The sequence below is a fragment of the Gigantopelta aegis genome, chromosome 4 (genome assembly GCF_016097555.1).
Source record: "Gigantopelta aegis isolate Gae_Host chromosome 4, Gae_host_genome, whole genome shotgun sequence".
Taxonomy (NCBI): domain Eukaryota; kingdom Metazoa; phylum Mollusca; class Gastropoda; order Neomphalida; family Peltospiridae; genus Gigantopelta; species Gigantopelta aegis.
Genome location: NC_054702.1, coordinates 78,351,088 through 78,374,500, shown reverse-complemented (window position 1 = coordinate 78,374,500; position 23,413 = coordinate 78,351,088). Strand labels below are relative to the sequence as shown.

The 23,413-nt window shown below is 37.2% G+C and overlaps 1 protein-coding gene across 1 annotated transcript; it reads right to left on the bottom strand.

Moving 5' to 3' along the window:
- Positions 1 to 15,785: 15,785 nt before the first annotated feature.
- LOC121370009 lies at positions 15,786 to 17,279 on the bottom strand. The gene has a single exon (XM_041495100.1). The coding sequence runs from the start codon at positions 17,277 to 17,279 to the stop codon at positions 15,786 to 15,788; it is 1,494 nt and encodes a 497-aa protein (XP_041351034.1).
- Positions 17,280 to 23,413: the final 6,134 nt, after the last annotated feature.

Here is a 23,413-nt window from a genome sequence, read left to right as displayed (position 1 = left end):
GCTTCGCAAGACTCAATGGGTAGGTGTAAACCACTTACACCGACCAGTGATCCATAACTGGTTCAACAAAGGCCATGGTTTGTGCTATCCTGCCTGTGGGAAACGCAAATAAAAGATCCCTTGCTGCCTGTCGTAAAAGAGTAGCTTATGTGGCGACAGCGGGTTTCCTCTAAAAAGTGTCAGAATGACCATATGTTTGACGTCCAATAGCCGATGATAAGATAAAAAATCAATGTGGCGTCGTTAAATAAAACAAACTTTACTTTATGTATCGTTGAATATGCATACCAGGCCAAAAGCCTTGCTTTAGCATTCCTTTAACGAGGCCACTCACGTGGATATATAGTAGTCTTTAAACTTTTAGACCTTCGTTCAAAAGTTTGTCGAAATTACTTCTTTAAAAAAAAAAAAAATATTAAATAGTCCGATCCTCTCTTCTTTCTCTTATTTATTTTTGGACTGTCCTTCTAAAATGCTCCAAATTATATAAATATTCGACCGAGCAGTCAGTTCTTTTTATTTTTGGCTTGTAACTTTTCTTCTTTTTTTAAAAATTCTATTAACTTTTTTTACTAATTGCTTTTTTCAAAATTCTACCCATTTTCAACAATACCCCTTCCCCCGCCCCCTCCCCCATCCCGAGTCAGGCCACCGATCTTATCTAATTTCTTTTTGACCACCCGATCTAATTTAGCGACCAAATTTAATGAGTAGAATTTTCTTTATTAATTATATTTAATTAGAGATGCGCATCAAAATTTTAAAGGCCCACTATTTAATTTTTGGATGTAAATTTCAAAATTGTCCGCTTAATTTTTTTTTTCTGTCCCGGGACAAGCCCCTGGCTATCCAGAGACAGGCCCCAGGACGGACATGCTCGAAACTAGTTGTATATGAGCATGCAAAAATTATTCGCACTCGCAGTTAGTTGAACATCGGACTGCAGTTCAGCCGAATTTGTATATGATGGGGAGGGAGGTAAACAACAGAAAACCCTCTCCAAAACAACCAGCAAACAAAAACCACAAAATCCACTCAAAACAACCCCCCCCCAAACCCCCCCCCCCAAAAAAAAAAAAAAACAACAAAAAAAAACAAAAAAAACCCCACCCAACAAAAACAAACCTAAAGAAACAAACAAAATCAGTGTTGTTGATAAAACATTTTATTTATATTCCAGATACACCAGCAAACTGTAATAATAATAATAATTATTTTATATTTTGACATAACACAGGTAGGGGCCAAAAGCGCCCTTCAACTATGAAATAATAAAATACATTTAGATATTTAAATGAAAATAGGATGGCTACAGAGTGTTTTGTTATAAGGTCGTAGCTAACAGTACATAGAGAATATTACTTGAGTGTTAGATACCATTTATATTTCAATGAGTATGTAACGAGCCATTATGGAATATATATATATATATATATATATATATATATATATATATATATATATATATATATATATATATATATATATATATATATATACATGATATATGAATAAAAACACCCGAGTTATAAGATAAATGTTATTTAACGAACACTAATGTAGTATTCAGTTTCTTACATATCTTCAAAATATAAAATAAATTAAAACGACGTTTCGTATTAAATCGTATTTAGGCCTATATAGCGTGTTACAATTGCTATCAGTTTTAGGTTAATTTATATGTCATAGTGCAACCAATTTTGATCGTGCAAACCGGGTCGCAGCCCAGGAGTAGCCTATCGTATGTCTTAAAATCGATGATACACGTATGTGAGCTGTTGGTATGTGTTATAAATAACGAATGAAGCAACCATTTGACATGTCATAGGGTTTTACGTGCACATTCAGAACAAGCTGTTGTAGCGCACGCCCGTCGTGGGCACAAGAGCCGGCCTTGGCCGGCTCCTCTGTCCATGACAGGAAAGGTGGGGGCAGGGGAGATGAGGGACCGCCTGCACTGGCAGGTGCAAGGGAGCACCAGCAGCCCGATCGAATCGGTAGCAGGCGGGTGGGGGTGGTGGTGGTGCTATGCAATTTTGAATGGAGCCGTTAATGTCAAAGAGAAAGGGGTGCGCAATTTTGATTGAGGATATTTGGCGCAATTTTGAACGGTCGGTCGAAAGGTAAATGGCCGAGCTAATATAGGTTTTGATATTAGTGAATCGAGAGTAGATCGTTAATTATAGACCTCTATGATGCTGGGTGTCTCCCTAGGTTGCCCATAGGGCCCGTATAAAGGGCCTGACCGCTTCTGGTCGTGGCATGACAACCCAGGGGAGACTCGTGCAATTGTGTAGTTGACACTGGCAGGCAAGGCAGTTGTTCCGGGTTGGTCGACGTGATGTTGTTGGCGTAGTCCTCCTTGTCCTCCTCTTTAGTGTCACCAAGAACAAGTTATCACCAGCAGCAAGTATTGGGGGTTTGGGTGGGGGAGGCTGATATTCTTTTGTTCAGCTTCCCCCGGGTGCATTGCAATTGTGTACTCGGAACCGGTATTCTTTTGTCCGGTTCCTTATTAGAGCACGTGCTGGGCCATTAAATGGGTGCGGGTGCATTGTTAGTCAATTCACCCTGTGTACTGATGCAGTAAGCGTGTAGTCTGTGTGTGAATCCTAGTTTTGTGTTAAGGTTGTACCTATTGTCTTAAGTCCCTATTCTAGTGAGTTCAACGGTCATTCATGACCACCCATCCCCCTCCGTCTTTGTATAGCATTGAATACAACGACGGAGGGGGATTTATACTAGCCTAGCTATCTAATTTGAAGGGTGGAACCCTTATAGTGTAGGTATTGGTTTAAAAAGCCTAGTGCTTGGCATACTTAACTTTATTACCAATGAATGAAACGAAATTAACAGAAAGAAAGAAGTGTTTTATTTAACGACGCACTCAACACATTTTATTTACGGTTATATGGCGTCAGACATATGGTTCAGGACCACACAGGTTTTGAGAGGAAACCCGCTGTCGCCACTACATGGGCTACTCTCCCGAATGGTAGCAAGAGATCTTTTATTTGCGCTTCCTACAGACAGGATAGCACAAACCATGACCTTTGTTGAACCAGTTATGGATCACTGGTCGGTGCAAGTGGTTTACACCTACCCATTGAGCCTTGCGGAGCACTCACTCGGGGTTTGGAGTCGGTATCTGGATTAAAAATCCCATGCCTCGACTGGGATCCGAACCCAGTACCTACCAGCCTGTAGACCGATGGCCTACCACGACGCCTCCGAGGCCGGTCGAAATTAACAGTGGCAGGTAGCAATTGTACAGTAGAACAGTTGACAGACAGGTACTTAGTTTGAAGAATTTTGATTCCCGCCCCCTAAATAGAATATCTTAGTAGCCTTACTTGGTTTGTCTTCGGGTTATCTGGTTTTCCTGCTTGTTTTTTCTTCTGGAGCCCTAGTTGACTTACCTTAGTCAGCTAGGATTTCTTGCATCAGTAATAAAGAACATGGTGCGAGTGCAAAGACAAATTCGTGCAGTTTATTTACAGTTAGGTGTGGTGGGGTTCTTGATTCGTGATTGGTTGGATTGGACCACTGAGGGGTGCTGCAAAAAACAAATAGGTGATATTTAGTGGTGTCCTATCCTGGTTGATTGTCTAACGATGTTGATTGGCTGGTTATTAACCAATTGGGTTGTTGCGATTTCGATCCTGTCTTAGTGGGGAAATTAAAAAAAAAAATCTAATGTATTGCTAACGGGTTTCAGAACATTAACATATTTACAGTAGAATAATGTGGCTATCGTGGTTAGGTCTATTTGGTATTGGCATATCTAGTGGTTATTAATCACTCGCTACCATCCCGCCGTTAATCCCCAGGTTGAAAGAAAGAAAGAAAGAAAGAAATGTTTTATTTAACGACGCACTCAACACATTTTATTTACGGTTATATGGCGTCAGACATATGGTTAAGGACCACACAGATTTTAAGAGGAAACCCGCTGTCGCCACTACATGGGCTACTCTTCCGATTAGCAGCAAGGGATCTTTTATTTGCACTTCCCACAGGCAGGATAGCACAAACCATGGCCTTTGTTGAACCAGTTATGGATCACTGGTCGAAGCAAGTGGTTTACACCTACCCATTGAGCCTTGCGGAGCACTCACTCAGGGTTTGGAGTCGGTATCTGGATTAAAAATCCCATGCCTCGACTGGGTTCCGAACCCAGTACCTACCGGCCTGTAGACCGATGGCCTACCACGACGCCACCGAGGCCGGTCCCCAGGTTGAAGTGCCTGGTCGAGTGCTTAAGGTCGCTCTTCCATCCAAGGGATGTACAGGCGGGTGGTTTTGAGTAATTGTTAATTTATATTGCTAAATTTATGCCAGCTAATTTGGTTGAGCATATGCTTTTACTCTTGTCGTTTCACCGTTCTGCCCCCGGGTGGAATACGTGGTCTGTTTGAGTGCGTAGGGTGGATGTTTCACCAAGGGGGTCACAGGTGTCACGATCCAAGCATTGTCATATCTAGCGGTTCTTAAATCATTCGCTACCGTCCCGCCGTTGATCCCCGCGTTAGAGTGCTTGTGTGGTCGAGTGCTTAAGGTCGCTCTTCCATCCAAGAGATGATTGTGTACTCAAGATTGTTCACTTTTAAGTGCCAGATATGTTTACTGAGTTCTGTATCGTTACGCTTCGTGCTGTGATTAAAAGAGACCTTGTGGTTAGAAAACCTCGCCTTGAAATCGGTCGCCGTTAACCCTACATAAGTCTCTATTTTATCCCCACAGGTCACTATGGCTTGGTACACAATGTTCTTAGCGAGGCATTCGCCTCCAAGTGGGCACACTGTGTTTTTAGGGCAGCTGCACTTTTATTCTGTTTCGCTCTTTCTGTAGTTTTCCAGTTTCCTTTTGTTGTCGCTGTCAATAATTCGCGCCACATTAGGCATGCAGCTATATGACAGCTTGACTGTATTTCTGCTAAAGATCTTATGCATCTTATTGGATAGGGGGAAACACTTGTCGATAATTTTTAGGAACTCTTTCCCCACATTGGTCTTCACATTTCGGTCATAGGGTGGATTATGCCATATAATGTTTCGCTTTCGGTTCCTCTTCACTGCTCTAAGTTGGTCTTGTACGTAGTGTAGCTTATAACTGTGTCCGCTTTCATCCAACGCTTTCTGGTATACGGGGGCGGCCTTATTGAATTCGATCTCATTCGAAGATATTTCCGATAGGCGTTTATTGATACCCTCCGGGATGTTTTTTTAGAACGGTGGGTGGATGGTATATATATATATCCTGGATCCGCCCCTGATAATAAATATTAAATAAGGCTTTTTCAGAGAGTACTGCAAACGCAATACCCTCTACCAGGCCCAACTCCGTGAAAAATGAGTAAAGCGCCATAAATGATTGACTTTTGACAGTATAGGACAAAGCTATATACAACATTTCAGCTCAATATCGTGAGACACTGCGAAAAAAGTAAAAGAAAACGTATCGGATGTGAAACATTTGGTAATTTTAACTTATACTTTTAGAAAGGAAACCCGCTACATTTTGCCATCAGTAGCAACGGCTATTTTATATGCACTATCCCACAGCCTTTGAAATACCAGTCGTGGTGCATTGGCTGGGACGAGAAACAGCACAATAGGCCCACCGATGGGGATCGATCCTAAACCGACCGCGCATCAGGCGAGCACTTTACAAGTTGGGTAAGTTAAGGACGTATATTAGAAAATATTAATGAACTAATTTTAACCCTAAGCTACTAGAAAAAAAAAAATTCATTGAAAAGATGGTCTTAGGTAGAATAAATGTTCTCAAAACATTAATAATACCAATTATAACACATCGTTTAATGCCAATACCGAACTCAGGAGAAATGTTCTCAAAACATTAATAATACCAATTATAACACATCGTTTAATGTCAATACCGAACTCAGGAGAAATGTTCTCAAAACATTAATAATACGAATTATAACACATCGTTTAATGTCAATACCGAACTCAGGAGAAATGTTCTCAAAACATTAATAATACCAATTATAACACATCGTTTAATGTCAATACCGAACTCAGGAGAAATGTTCTTAAAAACTCTAAATACACTATTTTTAAAATTTATTTGGCAGAATAAACTCGAAAAGTTAAAACGTGATCTAATAACTCAAGACTATAAAGTAGGAGGACTCAAAATGATAAATGTAAGTAACCTCATGATCGCTTTGAAAAGCTCGTGGATACAAAGATTGTTTGTGAATAATTCAAAGTGAGGGCTTTTTAAATCTGTTACAAAAATATCAACAAATGAATTAATAATATATGGAGATTATTTCATAACGGGAAAAGCCAACCAACTTGCAACTTGGGTAAAGATAAAAATAAACATAATCCTGAAAATGTAAACGATAATTTGTGTACTAACATCTTGCATAATAGTGAAATACTTATAGATCGAAAACCATTTATATTTTTAAATTATGCCAGCAAAGAAATTATTTTCATAATCGATTAACAAGGTGATATTTTGTCTTAAGATAAATTTATAAATATATATCATGCAACAACAAATTTTATATACATGTACTATGTTTCACTGGTAAAAACAGTAAAGTCATACATTAAAAACTTAAATGTCTCGAAAGATGACAGTTTTACAACAATAAATAAACCCATTCCTTCATTTAAACTAAAACTATTGTTAAAAGGCCAAAGAGGATGCAAAGATATGTACGATATAATAAACCTCAAATCAGTAACGTCACATTAAGTACTGCGAATCAAGGATTTATTTTTACACCAAGTAATTGGGAACAGTACTATTTGCTACGTTTTCAATGCGTGAATGATTCAACTTTATTATGGTTCCAATATAGATTATTTCAAAGAATTTTAACTACTAATACATTTTTACATATGATTCTTTACGCTGATTCGAATATGTGCAATTTATGTAGTAATTATCTTGAAACCATATCACATTTATTCGTATAGTACAATGAAACCAAAAACTAATGGGATACAGTACAAGCCTGGATATTAACTAAGACAGTGAATATAATTATTTTTAATAAAAATACTATCATGTTTGGTTTCATAAATAATGAAAAAGATAACTTTCTTAATTGACTAATTATTAATATAAAATACTATGTTTACTGTACAAAAATACAGAAAACCCCCAAATATATTGCAAAAAAACAATAAAAAATTGAAATAGAAAAATATATGCTATACTATTTAAAAATTGCCATTATGAAAAATGTAATAAAGAATGGGCCCCATGGCTCAACCTCTTTAATGACTGATATAAATACAACTAATATATATATATATATATATATATATATATATATATATATATATATATATATATATATATATATATATATATATATATATGAGCCGTCACATGGGAAAACCTACAACTTAGCACAAAAAAGGTTTGTCTTATGTTTTGGTAAATAACAGGTAATAACCTTACAAAACTAAATCTCAGGTATTTGGGCTTTATCTTAATTATATCTTGTAAAAATACAGCATGAATGACGTCACGTTTTCAAAATCAAAGTTGACGGCGTCAAAATGAAATTACAACGTTATTACCTTATTCTAGGTTACTTCCCGCCCAATTTCAATGAAATCAATTGATTTGGAATCGGTACTTTGTTCATTTTATTTTTACCCAGTATTTTAAGTTATATATTACGATTTATTATCCATTAAAGGCTTTTGTAGGAGATATCGTTGGCACTATAATTTGTGATATCTCCTGCGATATTCTCCGCAAACTTTCAAACTTTATTTCGTTTCACTCAGGCCGTCAAACGACAGCATATGAGGATATATTTTACATAGAATATATACAGACATAATTCAAAATAGCTATATACACATTTTAAAAAAGAAGACACATGGTGACAGAACATTTAAATAAAGCAGGGACATTTTTATAAGTCAGTACTTTTAAAAGTATAAAATGATATTGAAGATGTCTATCTATGGTTTACTAAATTTACTTGTAATTTCAGAGATAAATTTTGACATTTTACAGAGAGTACTTATGCTATTACAATTAAACAGTTCTTTGAATTTAAGAGTGCTAGGTTTTTTAAAATAATAATATGGCTTTATAAACCTTTTGCGTGTATTCATAAAATAATTACATTTAAATAAGTAGTGATATTCATCTCCAATATCATTTTCTTCGCACAATGTACATAATCTATTTTCGACTGGGATGCTATTCCAGCGTCCTGTTTCTATGGGTAAATAATGATTACATGTTCTGAATTTCAGAAGGTTGGTCCACAAGTTTCGGGTAATTTAATAAAGTATTTTTTCAAATTTAAAGTGTTTTTGAAAATAGAATATGTTTTGCCTTTGAATATAGACTCGATGTTGTTATGCCATGTTTGTAGGTACTGGTCTAATTGCCTTCGTTTAACATGCTCAGTTAGTATTTTTACGGATGGGAAATTTTTCGACATATAAATATCGGTCATAAATAGGTTATTTAACAGGTGTATTAAATTTTCTAGCCAGTTATAGCTGTGCCCGTTTGCAATAGAGTCTTTTATCATATAATTAAGAATTAAATTAGAGATTTTTGTAGATTTACCTTTAACTATACGTGCCCAGAATCCTATACTTCTTTGATCTATAACTAGTTTTAGTGGCGTTCTACTAAGTTCCCCATATAACATAAAAATAGGCGTACCCTTTTTTACTGGCAATAATCGTCTAAGAAAATTTATATGAATATTTTCTATTATGTCCGCAGGAGATATCGCTTCTTATAATCTTGATTGGTCAAATTTTGTTACGTCACTGTGTTTGTTTCAGCGCTAAACCTACCATTAGTGACGTCACGGCACTGCCGTTCTGCTAGTTAACGAGTCCACCGCGGACATTTACATTGTTTACAACTATGATAAAAAGAATACTCCCCTCGTGTCTTGTGATATCAATGTATCTGCACTCGTTGATGAAAGTATAAAATCCTCGGCATCCTACATATCATCTCGTGATATAGGCTATTTTTTAAATACTACAGATTAAAAATGAATTGTAGGGCTAATAAGTTAGTGAGAGATATGAAATTTAGCGAACTACAACATTTCGCACCAATGTTTTTCAATTATCTGTTACATACTGCACCCCACCCCACTTTATTCAGATGCCTGTATCCACTATGGAGTAATTTCATATTTTGTTGGTGTCGTACTGTCGAACGATATCGTTTCATTCTTCGGTTGGTAGTGGGCATATTGTAACTTGGTACTTGGGGCGGACAAAGAGTCGAATGGTTTTATATTTAGGTTTGTTTCTTTTGTGACAAGTGTTCTCGCTGCTCTATTTAAGCGGGGCAGCCGGCCCGCTATTGCATTTTGCCGCCCCGGTTTCGTGTTTTGCCGCCCCCTTTATTTTTCGCCATCCCTCTTTATTTTCCTGCATCCTACTATATTTTACTGAATCCAGCTCCGCTATTTCATATTGGACACTTTTTTTTTCACATTGAAAAAAAAAATCGACCAGTCGGCACACTCAACATCAAAGAAAACCAGCCGCGGTGTGGAAAAACTTCAGTAGCTTACGATAGTTACCGTAACGTAATTTAGCACTAACTTTCGTCTAATATTTTGTCCTCAATTGCAGATGTATTTGGTCGTAACTGATGATTTTTAATTAGTCATTTGTTTATTCGGCAATTCTTTATAAAATATTAGACACTTTTCATTTTGGGGGAATCACCGCTTATAAAAATAACGGAAGTGGTAGTGTTCATCATTAAAAGTATTTTTCTTGAATGCCAAATTATATATACACCGCCTTTACAAAAACGAAACTATTTTTTATTACCTGGCCATATCAGTGCGATCGATTCATTCGATGAAGAAATAAAAAGAACACAGACATGATATCCCAATTTAGGGATTACCTTTATTTTTTTTAGATATCTTGAAATCTTTATTAAAAGGGGTATGTCTTTTCTCAAAGTCAACCATGTTTCCCACCCCTTTTTTTCCTTGTTCTCTTCTGGTTTCGTTTTTAGGGGGTGGAGGGGGGCTTCTGCCCTCCTTTAATTTTTACCCAGCGAGAATATTATGTAGGCCTACATTTCCTTCTGCTCTTTTTCCATGTCCCTCAACTTCAAAATATGGTCGTAAATTTGATTTTCAGATTATTTTCTAAAAGACAATCCACTGCATCCTTTTGATGATAATACTTTGCCGGTTGAACGCCACTGCCGCCTGCCGCCATCTATTTTTAGAAACGGGGTCACAACAGTGCACGTTGTGGTGCAATATCCTATTGTTCTATAAATAAAGTGCGCGTCACCCGTACTGACTAGGTCAGAACACTCTATAGTAAATACACGATACCCTTATAAATCGGATGACAGGTGCTTGCACCTGCGTATTGTATTAATATTGTTTGGCAATGACTTCTTGAATAATTAGTACAAGTGTTACTCCAGTGCATGGTGTGGTGTAGTGTCCAATTATTCTATAAATAAAGTACGCAACACCCCAACTGCATGGCTGGGTCTATTCGGGTCACGCTGTAGTAAATACACGCTACGGGTCGAAACCAGGTCACTGTGTTGTAGTGTATGTACTTTACTATTTTAGCCAGCTTACCAGTTGAAATTCAACTCGTACAGCGCTATTTAAACAATAATGATGTTTTAGTTTTATATTCTTACGATGTATGATAGTATGTAGTTGTGTCTGAAGTTGTAATACAAACAGTCGTGTGCGAAACAGTGTCTGTTGTGATCTGCTGGAATGTGTACATGGGTCTAACTAGGTCACGCTGTGTTGTGCGCTTAACTGACCGCGAGTGTCTCCAATATAAATATTGTCAACATTTCGTTTTTACTTCATTTAATCTAAAACCATGCCCACAGAAGGATGGACACAATATTTGTCTGATATTTATTTCAATCCAAAACATCCAGCTTCCTATTCGGGGGTAAATAAATTGTATTATATTGTGAAAAAGGAAGGTAAATTTGACATTAGTTTAAAGGATTTGTGAACAGACCACAAAACGTTGTCATTTTGTTCTGCATTGCCATACTATAAGTCTAAAAACAATTTTTTTTTTTTTTTAACTCTTAATTTAGTGTAAATAGCTTAAAACAACAAAATAATAAGGCAGTACCAAATCCTTCCCGACTTTTAATGAGCTGGTCTGTCACGTGGTCTGCTGACGTCAGAGACGCTACTGCCAGCCAGAGGAAGTGAGAAGCCAATTCGTACGCGTGTGCTAGTTTCACTTTAATTTCCGCGATTATTTCTGAATGGCAAAACGGTGGGGAAGAAAACTTTTACCTGGACATACAGCCGTACCAGTTCGAGCCTTTGGCCCACGAACGAGCTGTTGAGAGCGAAGATGAAAGTGATAGCGAGCACGAAACCAACGACGGTATGGAAAACCGTGTTGGAAACATAAACTGGTAGAAATTATTATTAAATTTTTTTTAATGACGTTCTTATTAACTACTTATTTCTACAAGGCCATGTATGTCATGTATATTTTGTTGCAGTAAATTATCGTATTTTCTATAAAAAAAAGAAATGTAACTGTTTTTTCCACAATCTTGTAATGGGATGTCAGAAATTTTCGCTTAGAATGCATTTTGCGAAAATACAATGTATGGCGATATGTTTTACGGTACAGGATCGTGCTATTTGGACATGGGGATTTTATTTTTTTTTATTTTAGGGGAGGGTTTTTAGCCAAAAAAACAAGTACCCGTATATATAGGTTATATACTATTATAAATACGTTTGCTGGTTGTAAAACTATTTGGTGGAAGTCATTTGGCTAGGGCCTAATGAATGTTTTACCTCGGCATTGCGTCTTTTCTGAAAAGCGGACCTAGGGCGGCGAATCGGCATCTCTACCGAATTTTCAACAAACTCCCTGTTGGTAAATATAGTCGGGACAGCAGTGCCTTTTAACGAGATTCTTGCATTGCTGTATTCCATCTTAGCCATTTCAACCGGGTCCCGAGCGAAAGCATCCTTTTCGAAATGTGCCGAACACAACCGACTTGTACATTTTGGTGTCCATCCCTTCTCACCTCTCTGACACCGATGGATCCAAATGTTCCTTCTAGAATCACCTTCTGGCGGAAACCTAAAAAAGCTGATTCTATGATCCCTTTTTTGATTGGTTTTGACATCCCCATGCCACACAATAAACCATATTATAAAGGATAATTCCGTAATTTAACTCAGTGTTGTTCGAAGAAAGCACGCTTTTGTAATGGCAAACAATAGGCTACTGAATAGCGGTTCACGGTTGGACAGCGTCTCTGACGTCATCACGGAAATTGCCGATCTTTGCCGGTAAAATATGCATATTTCCCAACGATGTCAGAATTACGAATTGTACTGCTTTTAAGTAGTGAAATAATTTTTATATATTTTGTAAATTATTTTTTTAGTCATATTTGGCATCATATATTTACACAGTTACAATATTTAGACGCTGTTCACAAATCCTTTAAATCATATCAAACAGTGGCTTGCTTCACAAGATGCTTATTCACTTCAGCGAGCGTTACGCTACAAGTTCAAAAGAAACAGGCTTGTGGCCAGTGGGCTGAATGCACGCTGGGATATTGACTTAGCCGATGTGTCAAATCTTGCTTCAGCCAATGACAGTGTGAAATTCCTGCTGATAGCTATCAACGTGTTTACAAGATATCTATGGGTTGAACCCATGAAAAACAAACAACCAGAATCTGTCTTTAAAGCATTAAAGAAAATATTTACCACTGCACCTTTACCAGGGATTATTAGATCAGATAAAGGCCGTGAATTTAATAACAATAAAGTGAAATCCTATTTGAAAGGTAAAGGTATAAACTATTATGTCACTCAGAATGAGACCAAAGCTTCATATGCCGAGCGGGTCATACGTACTCTAAAGATCGCTATGTATAGATACTTTACTTTTAAACAGACTTATCATTACTTGGATATTCTGCAAGATCTAGTGGATGGTTACAATAATAGACCACACAGGTCGTTAAATCAGCGGTCACCTTCGGAAATAGACGAGCAAAATGAAGCTGTTGTATGGAAAGAACAGTACATTGATCCGTTAAAACCAAAGTCAAAACCCAAAAAGAAACTATTTAAATTTAAGGTTGGGGATCAAGTCAGAATTTCTCATTTGAGGTATACTTTTTAACGAGATTATCAAGAAAAATGGACTGAAGAAATATTTATAATTAAGAGAAGATACTACAGAGATGGTTTTTCTATATATCAACTGAAAGATTATTCAGATGACCCCATTGAAGGTAGCTTCTACGAAAATGAGTTACAGCAAGTCTTCAAAACGAACAATAACATTTGGAAGGTGGAGAAAGTGCTTAAGAGAAGAAAGAGGAGAGGTGAGAAACAGGTGTTTGTTAAGTGGATGGGCTATCCTAAGAAGTTTAACAGCTGGATTCCAGAAGCAAATCTCCAGTTGGTATAAATAATAGCGAGTGTTGTATTTGAGTTAGTTTATACCTGGACATCATGGGATCAACATTGTGTCCAGATTGTCAGAAAATGTTTTCGAGGAGGGATGCCATGCTCAGACATAGACAGACCAGTCATTCACCACCACCACCACCACCACCACCTTCACCACCACCACCACCACCAGAAATGCAAGCTCAGCAGGTACCAGATGAAGAACCGTTTAATTTTACTATACCTTCCAATGTAATTTTCGTGGGCCCTAGTGGATGTGGGAAGACAATGTATATGTATCATATACTTCGGAAAGGACTCATCAAGCCAACACCTAACAACATTGTATGGTGTTACAACGAGTGGCAACCCCTTTATGATACTATGCGTGAGACCATGCCTCAAGTTCAGTTTGTGAAAGGTATCCCTTACAACCTGCAGGACGACAACTACTTTGATGCGTGCAACAATAATGTTTTAATTCTGGATAATCACATGACCGAGGCCAAGGATGATAAACGTATTTCTCAACTGTTTACTCGTACTTCACATCACAAGAATGTCATTAATTTTTTGCTGTTACAAAATTTGTTTCCGAGAGGCAAGGAGTCACGTGACATTGCTCTGAATTCACATTTTGTGACTCTGTTCAATTCACCCGTGGACAGGCAACAATTGAACTTGTTTGCAAGAAGAATTTATCCCAACAGTACTGATCGTTTTATGTCTGTGTATGAAGCAGCTGTTCAACAACCTTATGGGAATCTGACTATTGACTTACGACCTTCTACCTCTGAGAATGAGAGACTTAAACCTAATGTTATAACTACTAGTGACAGTGTTTCTCAACAACCTATAAAAGAACCATCAATTCGAGAGTCACCTCAGTTGAATAGTAACAGTCCTCCTGTGAACATCAAACACAATAACTTAAACGACGTGACAGAAACTTCTGAAGTTGACAGTGACTTTAATTACAGTGATACGGAGGATATTGATACAGTTGTCAACATGCCTTCCTGTGACGAATGCGGTATTTTGTTTGAGAACAACCATGATCTTCAACGCCATGTAAGAACCTGGTGCCCCGAAAATGGGGGTCAACCTTTAAGGAAACGAGCCAAACTGGATGAAGAACCCATCAATACCGATGTAAAAGATTCCAAATTGGATTACAAAGAATGGGAAGCTGCTGGTCTGACAGAGATGTGGAAGTTGACCTTGAAAACTTGTAAAGAAAGCATTCAGGCAAAGAAAGAAACTTATGAAGATCAAGGGAAGTCTGAAAGATGGATTGAAAGAAAGTTACAAAAATGTTGGAAAAAAACTTTCATTGACAGAATGGTTCTAGCCCTACAGTTTGTGACTTATTTCAGTGAAGCACCTTTGTTCAAATCCATACTGTCTAAAGTGAAGAACATGGACCCCGAGACGGACCCAGTTATAATCTCTAACAAGATTGAATTGTTGATGAAACCAAATGTCAAATATATACTGTCCCAGATTGATTTTTTTGAAGCTGAGGACTTAGTCAATGATCAAGAAGAAGAAAATTAAAATGATACAGATACTGAATAGTTTTGTGTATATGTATATGTAAGATACAGTCAAGAGATTCCCTTTATCCTTGACAAGTATCATAATATATGTATGTTGAGAAAAATAAAATACATTGTAGTAATCAAGCATTTCTCTTGTTATTTATTTATTGTATTAAGTTAAATAAAACAAAACAAAAAAGCATTAAACAAGTTAAGTTTATTACAAAAAAAACAAAATCTATTTTTTATTAAGAGGGCATCATATAAAAAAGGTTAACATATCTACATACATAAAAATCATTATAAGGTATGAAGTGGTTCTCATTTACAATAGACAATATTGTGCACATGTGGTTTATAGCCTAATCAATGATTCCAGTATGAGTACGGTAGTGTCCATGGGCTAGTGTATGGATTCCATCTTCAAGGACATAGCGTTTGTCATCGTAGGGAGATAAACTTATCTTGTTAGTAGCTACACTGTAAAGCTGATGATTCACACTCTGAATATTAGTCATGCTATGTCTCAGTTGGGAATGTTCAAACAAACATTTCTTATACATAGTGTGCTTCAGAACCTTTTTTATCACAGTTTTACTAACACCTTTAGCTATTTTTTTCTCTTTCCCCTCATACAAAACTGAATACATTTTCGGTCTAAGACCTACAAACTCTTCCATGACAGATCCCCCAAGCTCATCCTTCATTTTACCTAACACTTTGGCATTTACAATAGAGAAGAGAGGGTGAGAGAGATTATAGTTACTTGTGTCAAACAAGTTGGCATGTTTCTAAAAATCAGAATAGATATCTTCTGTTTCTATCTCATAACACAGTGAATCTGTATCCGTGAATAAAAGTTGGACTTTATTCCCATACTTTGCTCTCATGAAATCATAGTGAAATTCATACATAACAATTTTAGACATATCTAGAATTGAAAATCCGGCATAGATAGGCTGGTTAAGAAAGATAGTAGCTTTCTTAAGATGAACTGCAGCCAAATCAGGGTTAAATATTTTAAAGCCTTCAAATGTGGGTTTAGCACAGAGTTTCTTTAAACGTTTCTTTGAATTGACCAGCTCCACGTTCACATGCTTTCTTACATTCATCATACTTCGACCAAAGCAGGAGTTGTTCATCAACTTAAAAAAAGCTTTTTCAGTTTCATTTTTAGACTGCTTTCTTTTTTCCATATTGAAATCGATATAGGTCTTTAACCATGGAGACTGTCTAAACTGAATCGCTCTATGGATCTTTGTCAACTTTATTCCCTGTCTGAGATAGAATTGTAAGTTTCTGTAATGTAGTACATATTTCTCTTTATCATTGAGGTTTGGAACTAATTTTCGTACAGGCCGACCTGTAAGACAAAGTTTATCTCTCAGCTGCTGTGAGTGAGGAGAAAGCATAGCATCAGTGACTAGCATAGATTCAGGGGCCAGAGGGTAGTCACTGTGACAGTCATGTAATTCTGTGGGGTATTCAAGATCTACCTCCAAAATATACCCTGTGTTTGAATTCTCTGTCACAGTCATAATGTCAAGACTGTCCAAGTCTTTAACCCACTCGAAATCTCTTTCAGGGAGGTATTGGGACATGCTATGTCCATACAGGTTATTAGCATCCAAATACATAAGATAGGTGGAGGGTTCATTTTCATTAAATGTTTCAAGATAAGGATTGTTAGCTTTGAAAAACTTTTTTGATATCATTGAAATTCCACCTCTTAGACCATGCTCTATCATAAGATGCATATCCAAATCTGTGAGAAGTTCAAGTTCCACACCTCCCATCTTGAGCATGGCATCCCACCCTACACCGGGTAAAGTGAAATAATGAGCACTGTCCAAATCATAATAATCTAAGCACATGTTTCTAAAATTTTCAAATACATCTGCCAAGAGAAGAACATCTGTTTTCATGTACAAATCGTGGTACTCTCCCATGGTTTTCAGGTCAAACGTTGTCCACACCTGATGAACATGCTCATAATCCTCGTCCGAGATATCACTATCAGTTAGACTATTATAAAACTCAGCTTGAGCAGGGAGCTGAGACATGTTAAATTTAGACTCGTCATCCATAAAGTCATAAGGGTATACCCCTTTTCTTAGAAGTAAGCTGATTTTTTGTTCATCTAAAAATTCTTTTGTGAGTTGAGTGAATTTATCACTACCGTCTGCTTTCAAATTAGTAACCAGTGTCTCAAGCGATGCGTTCAAAAACTGAAGTGAGTCTATGAACCGTAAACTGCCAACAGAGAACGATATGTATTTTTCCATGTTGTTGGCTAGACAGTGCAATTTTTGTTTAACAGATTTATCTAAATACCTCATGATCAGGTGGCTATCATAACCTTTAAGGTTGTGAAAAACAACAGGAATAAAGAACTCGTTAAGATTGCTCTGTTTCCCCTTGTTCCTCCTAAACTGGTACTGTAAATTGCATTTATTGTGTGCAGGACCCCTATAAACTCCAGTCAAATGATCATGATCACGAACTCGGTCTGACCCTAGCTTTCCTTGACAAATATGGCATGTACTAGCGGTTCTAAATGTTCTCTGATCCTCTACTGTCAATTTCATTGGTTCCACGATTTTTAAGATTTCTCCAATATTCTTACTTTCTTCTAATAGATGATCAATGAAATTATTAATAACATTTGGGCCCCTGTATACAACAGCAGGTTTGTAATACGAAGGATCAGAGCTAACAACTTTATAACAGAAGCCAGATGGTTCATGCTTTTGATACTTTGTAGTGGTTGAAAAAGTGGGATCATTCACACAGCCACTGATTTTTCGCGTAAGAGACTCAAAATCCGCAACAATTATGAATGGTACTCTTAACTGTTTGCGAATACTATTAAACTGAACCCACTTGTTGTCTTCTGTGGGGAGTTTTACTTTCTGAAGACCATATGAATTGCAATATGGTGTGTGATCATCTAACAAATCTTGTCTAGTAAAACCATGTAAACAAGAACGACAATAAAATGTTTGATGTCCATGTTTTGTTCTATTTCCCATCAACCTACTGAAATTGCGAATGAGACAAAAGTGTCTCTTTCCCCCCTGGCTGAGTAGCATTAAATCTACCTCAATTGAACATTTGAATGCACTTTTGTATAAGGGAAATACACCATCATTCTCATCAAATCCAAAGACATTTACTAAAATACTGTTTTGTTTTTCGAATTTTGATAATTGTGATAAGGGAATGGGCATATCAATTCCATCTAAATTTAGTTCAGTTTCATAATGTTCATATTTATTTATCCTGTTGGCATGATGCTTGAAAGATAATGGGTGCAGAGCTGCTAAGACAGACCAAATAAAACATTTCTGATCTTCGTTCTGAATGTTCAGTATGGCTTTTTTGTCTGCAAGGAATCTAGGAAGAGGGATATAGCTACTACCAGTCAAAGGAACATATTGAGCTGTATTAACTTCCAAATGTATGATATGATCAATAGCCCATCCACTTCCTTCAGCTTGAAATTCTTGTGATGATGTGTACAATTTTTGAAATCCCTCTGCTAACTGTTTCTCCAATTCAGAGAAATTAGTGGTTAAAAAATTAGTAGTTCTAAGTATAGGTTCTGCCAATATACTTTCATTGTTTTCATCGTATTTGATAAATTTCAATTTTAAAGTTAAAAACCACTTCATACCTTTGTTTGCTGTTAAAGAATTATGCAAAATCTGTACAATATTAAATTGTTCATCAGCTAAGAACTGAAGAATGTCAACATCATTTTCTCGGTTGGGTGTAAATGTTGTCGTTGAAATTGCTCCCTCGAGTGCATCTATACGGCCCGCTCCAACCTGGTTTCGTCTTTCTTCGTAGCGTTCACGCCGGTGGATACACCTATCGCACTGGTTGACCCGTTGACTGTAGAACCGCTCGGGTAGTGGTCTATGACACTGGCTGCATTCCCGACCTTTTGTTGAACAACCTTCACAAAAGCGCTTACCGGGAAGTAAACATTTAACGTGACCACACCATTTACACTTAGCTAGCCGGGCTGGTACATCACAAGGGTGGGAGATTTTGTTGACACTGTTACCGAGAGGTCGTAAGCACCGTCGTTTGGCCTGTTGGTTGTCTTCTGATGATGTCCGTTTTAGTGAGCATTGATGACTGTTATAGTTATTCAGACGGGAAAATGAATATCCACACTTAACACACTGAAATCGTTCATTCCCATGGACTGTACGGGTGTGTCGTAGGAGGTCTTTGTTCCATTTAAAACAGCGCTGACATACGTTGCAAACATAGCCGGTTTTTGAAGGTTTATTTTCATTGTTAGAAATCAGTTCTTTAGACAGTAATTCAATGCGTTTAAGATTGACTTCTTGATCATCTTCCAGGGCGTGGTCATAAGCCCACGCTTCAAGTTCTTGTATTGAAGTCACAGTGTTTAAAAATTGCCGTTTATCTGCCATTTAAATAAATTAAACACCACGCTCAATGTGTCTCTCTTGCTGTCTGTGAATGAAATGATTTAAAAATATGCCATATACGCTCTTTATATACATATTTTAATAAGTGGTTTAAACCGGTTCAAACTGGATTATATTGGTTCTAATATGCTTAGCCTACATATCAATACATGTAGGTGCATCTATAACGCAATGCAGGTGGTTATCAAAACAGTGACCTGGTTAAGCTTAGCGACCTGGCGTAACACACGTCTCTTTATAGGTCAGTAGTGTTATCAAAACACGTGATCAATTCGGATGACTTGTTTAAGTTATACCACCTTTAAATGAGAGTATATAAAAAGACGTATAGTTAGTTAGGTATAACATGATTTTTAAATAATTATTTTAACACCATGTTAATATAATAGACATACGGAGACACTCGCGGTCAGTTAAGCGCACAACACAGCGTGACCTAGTTAGACCCATGTACACATTCCAGCAGATCACAACAGACACTGTTTCGCACACGACTGTTTGTATTACAACTTCAGACACAACTACATACTATCATACATCGTAAGAATATAAAACTAAAACATCATTATTGTTTAAATAGCGCTGTACGAGTTGAATTTCAACTGGTAAGCTGGCTAAAATAGTAAAGTACATACACTACAACAGTGACCTGGTTTCGACCCGTAGCGTGTATTTACTACAGCGTGACCCGAATAGACCCAGCCATGCAGTTGGGGTGTTGCGTACTTTATTTATAGAATAATTGGACACTACACCACACCATGCACTGGAGTAACACTTGTACTAATTATTCAAGAAGTCATTGCCAAACAATATTAATACAATACGCAGGTGCAAGCACCTGTCATCCGATTTATAAGGGTATCGTGTATTTACTATAGAGTGTTCTGACCTAGTCAGTACGGGTGACGCGCACTTTATTTATAGAACAATAGGATATTGCACCACAACGTGCACTGCTGTGACCCCGTTTCTAAAAATAGATGGCGGCAGGCGGCAGTGGCGTTCAACCGGCAAAGTATTATCATCATCCTTTCTGTAACTTGTGCTAATTGGATCAGGTTCAGTGTCATTCTGCTCACTGGTGTTATCATCAGATAAGTGTTTGATTCTATGTTCAGTATTATTGTCAACATCTACTGGACTGATAAAGTTAATTGATTTATTAATCATTGGCTATTGGAAGTCAAACATTTGGTAATATTGACCTATAGAAGAAACCCGCTACATTTTCTATTAGTAGCAACGGATGTTTTATATGAACCATCCCACAGACAGGATAGCGCACACCACGGCCTTTGATATGCCAGTCGTTGTGCACTTGATGGGACGAGAAATAGCCCAATGGCTCCACCGACGGGGATCGATCCCGGACCAGTAAACGTTTTGGTAAATCGTTACTAATTTTAGAGTATATTTTCCAGTTTTCAACACAGAGGATTTCTAAATATTGTTTGAATAAATGATCAAAATGCTAGCCGTGTATGATTTGTATAACCAAGGACAAATGCATTTTGTACCATTAAACAAGAAAATATCAACTATCAATTAACTTTCTTAAGACTAATTTTAACTTTTGAATTATACCCGTCACACCAGAGGTCTTGGGAGGTGCTTCATTATATCTTCAAATAGAACCATAATATTTCATCTATAAATCTGATATATTTAGCATTATTTTAACCCGATAATGTTTCTTTCTTTTCTTTCATCATTTCTACTACAAGCTTTGACATTCTGATCAGCGAACTAATTTACATCGCCATGTTTGGATGGATATCTACCGTGCACATTGTCTCGGTATATAAAGAATACCGACCAGATCAATAGCTTTGTTGTTACCATAGAAACGATGATTTTGCATTGATGTGGCGAGCTGACTTTTATAGCGACTACAATACCTATTGCTTCTTTCAAATTAAAGCTGTAATCTTGCCTCCCGTCGTACTGACGTAAACTTCAAACAATGGAAACACAATAAAGGAAGTCCGTGGATAGATGTGGAGCATTGCGGTAAATCTACTAATATAACGTGTGTAAATGGACAAAACATCTTTTTTTCAACTCGACCTAACTCAGCTAACACCAGGCTTCAAATACACAGGTTTACTATAGTTTATTACGCGTTATAGTCGCCAACTGGACAGCTATTTCCCTTCATTATTGTTTGATAACAGGACACGATGTCGCTGACTCGAACCTGTCTACCGGCCGCGGCATCGTCTACAGGCTGGTAGGTACTGGGTTCGGATCCCAGTCGAGGCATGGGATTTTTAATCCAGATACCGACTCCAAACCCTGAGTGAGTGCTCCGCAAGGCTCAATGGGTAGGTGTAAACCACTTGCACCGACCATTGATCCATAACTGGTTCAACAAAGGCCATGGTTTGTGCTATCCTGCCTGTGGGAAGCGCAAATAAAAGATCCCTTGTTGCTAATCGGAACAGTAGCCCATGTAGTGGCGACAGCAGGTTTCCTCTCAAAATCTGTGTGGTCCTTAACCATATGTCTGACGCCATATGACCGTAAATAAAATGTGTTGAGTGCGTCGTTAAATAAAACATTTCTTTCTTTCTTTCTTTCCGAACCTGGCCATATTCGAAGCAGTTAGTGACACCATAATGACCGGTTTTCAGTGGTACAGTTTACACCAATCAAAAGTTAAAGCTTGTTTTGTTTAACGACACCACTAGAGCACATTGATTTATTAATCATCGGCTATTGGATGTCAAACATTTGGTATTTGTGACATATAGTTTTAGAGATGAAACCCGCTACATGTTTTCATTAGTAACAAGGGATCTTAAATTATATGCACTATCATATATAGCGCAGGGCGACGAACCTAATGGAAATATTTTTTCGGAATTTTCTGGTATTTTCATTTTAAGCGCGTGAACACCCCTTTCAAAACAATTGTTTAAAGCACGCGAAAACTAAAAAATAATAATTTAAACAGCGCCATGTTTGACATATTTAAAAAACATAACAACAACCAAAGAGATACATAACAATAAGAAATTGTATTATTTATTGGAAGGTTATGTATCAATAATAAATCAATCCACATAAGTGGCAGCATTTTTTTACTTCCTTTTTAAGAACAGGCCTACTTTATGGCTTGTCTAGTAAAACATGCTAAATATATTAATGAGTAAATAAAGTTACTATACCTAGTACAACAATTAACAACAATATCACACACACACGCACACACATATATTTAGCATTATTTTAACCCGATAATGTTTCTTTCTTTTCTTTTATCATTTCTACTACAAGCTGTCACATTCTGATCAGCGAACTAATTTATATCACCATGTTTGGATGGATATTTACCGAGCACATCATCTCGGTATATAAAGAATAGCGATCAGATCAATAGCTTTGTTGTTACCATGGAAACGATGATTTTGTATTGATGTGGCGATCTGTCTTTTATAGCGGCTACAATACCTATTGTTTCATAAATAAAAGCTGCAATCTTGCCTCCCGTCGTACTGACATAAACTTCAAACAATGGACAAAACAACTTTTTTTTTCAACTCGACCTAACTCAGCCAACACCGGGCTTGAAATACACAGGTTTACTGTAGTTTATTACGTATTATAGTCTCCAACTGGATAGCTATTTTGTTTTATTGTTGTTTGATAACAGGACACGATGAATTATGGGCAGTAGCTAGCGGGGGGGGGGGGGGGGGGGGGGGGAGCAAGGGTGGCAGTTCCCTCCAGAAAAAATCCGGAATTTTTTTATAGAACTTAAAGAATATTCTCTTCTTAACCGTTTACGGAGTTTTAGACTATTATCTACTCAGTTGCACCCCCCCCCCCCCGCAAAAAATTCTAGCTACGGCCCTGGAATTTGTACAATTTATTACAACTATTATTACATACGAATCGCAGACTTGAACCTGTCTAAATTGCCTTAGCTGTCCATTGTTCGCTAT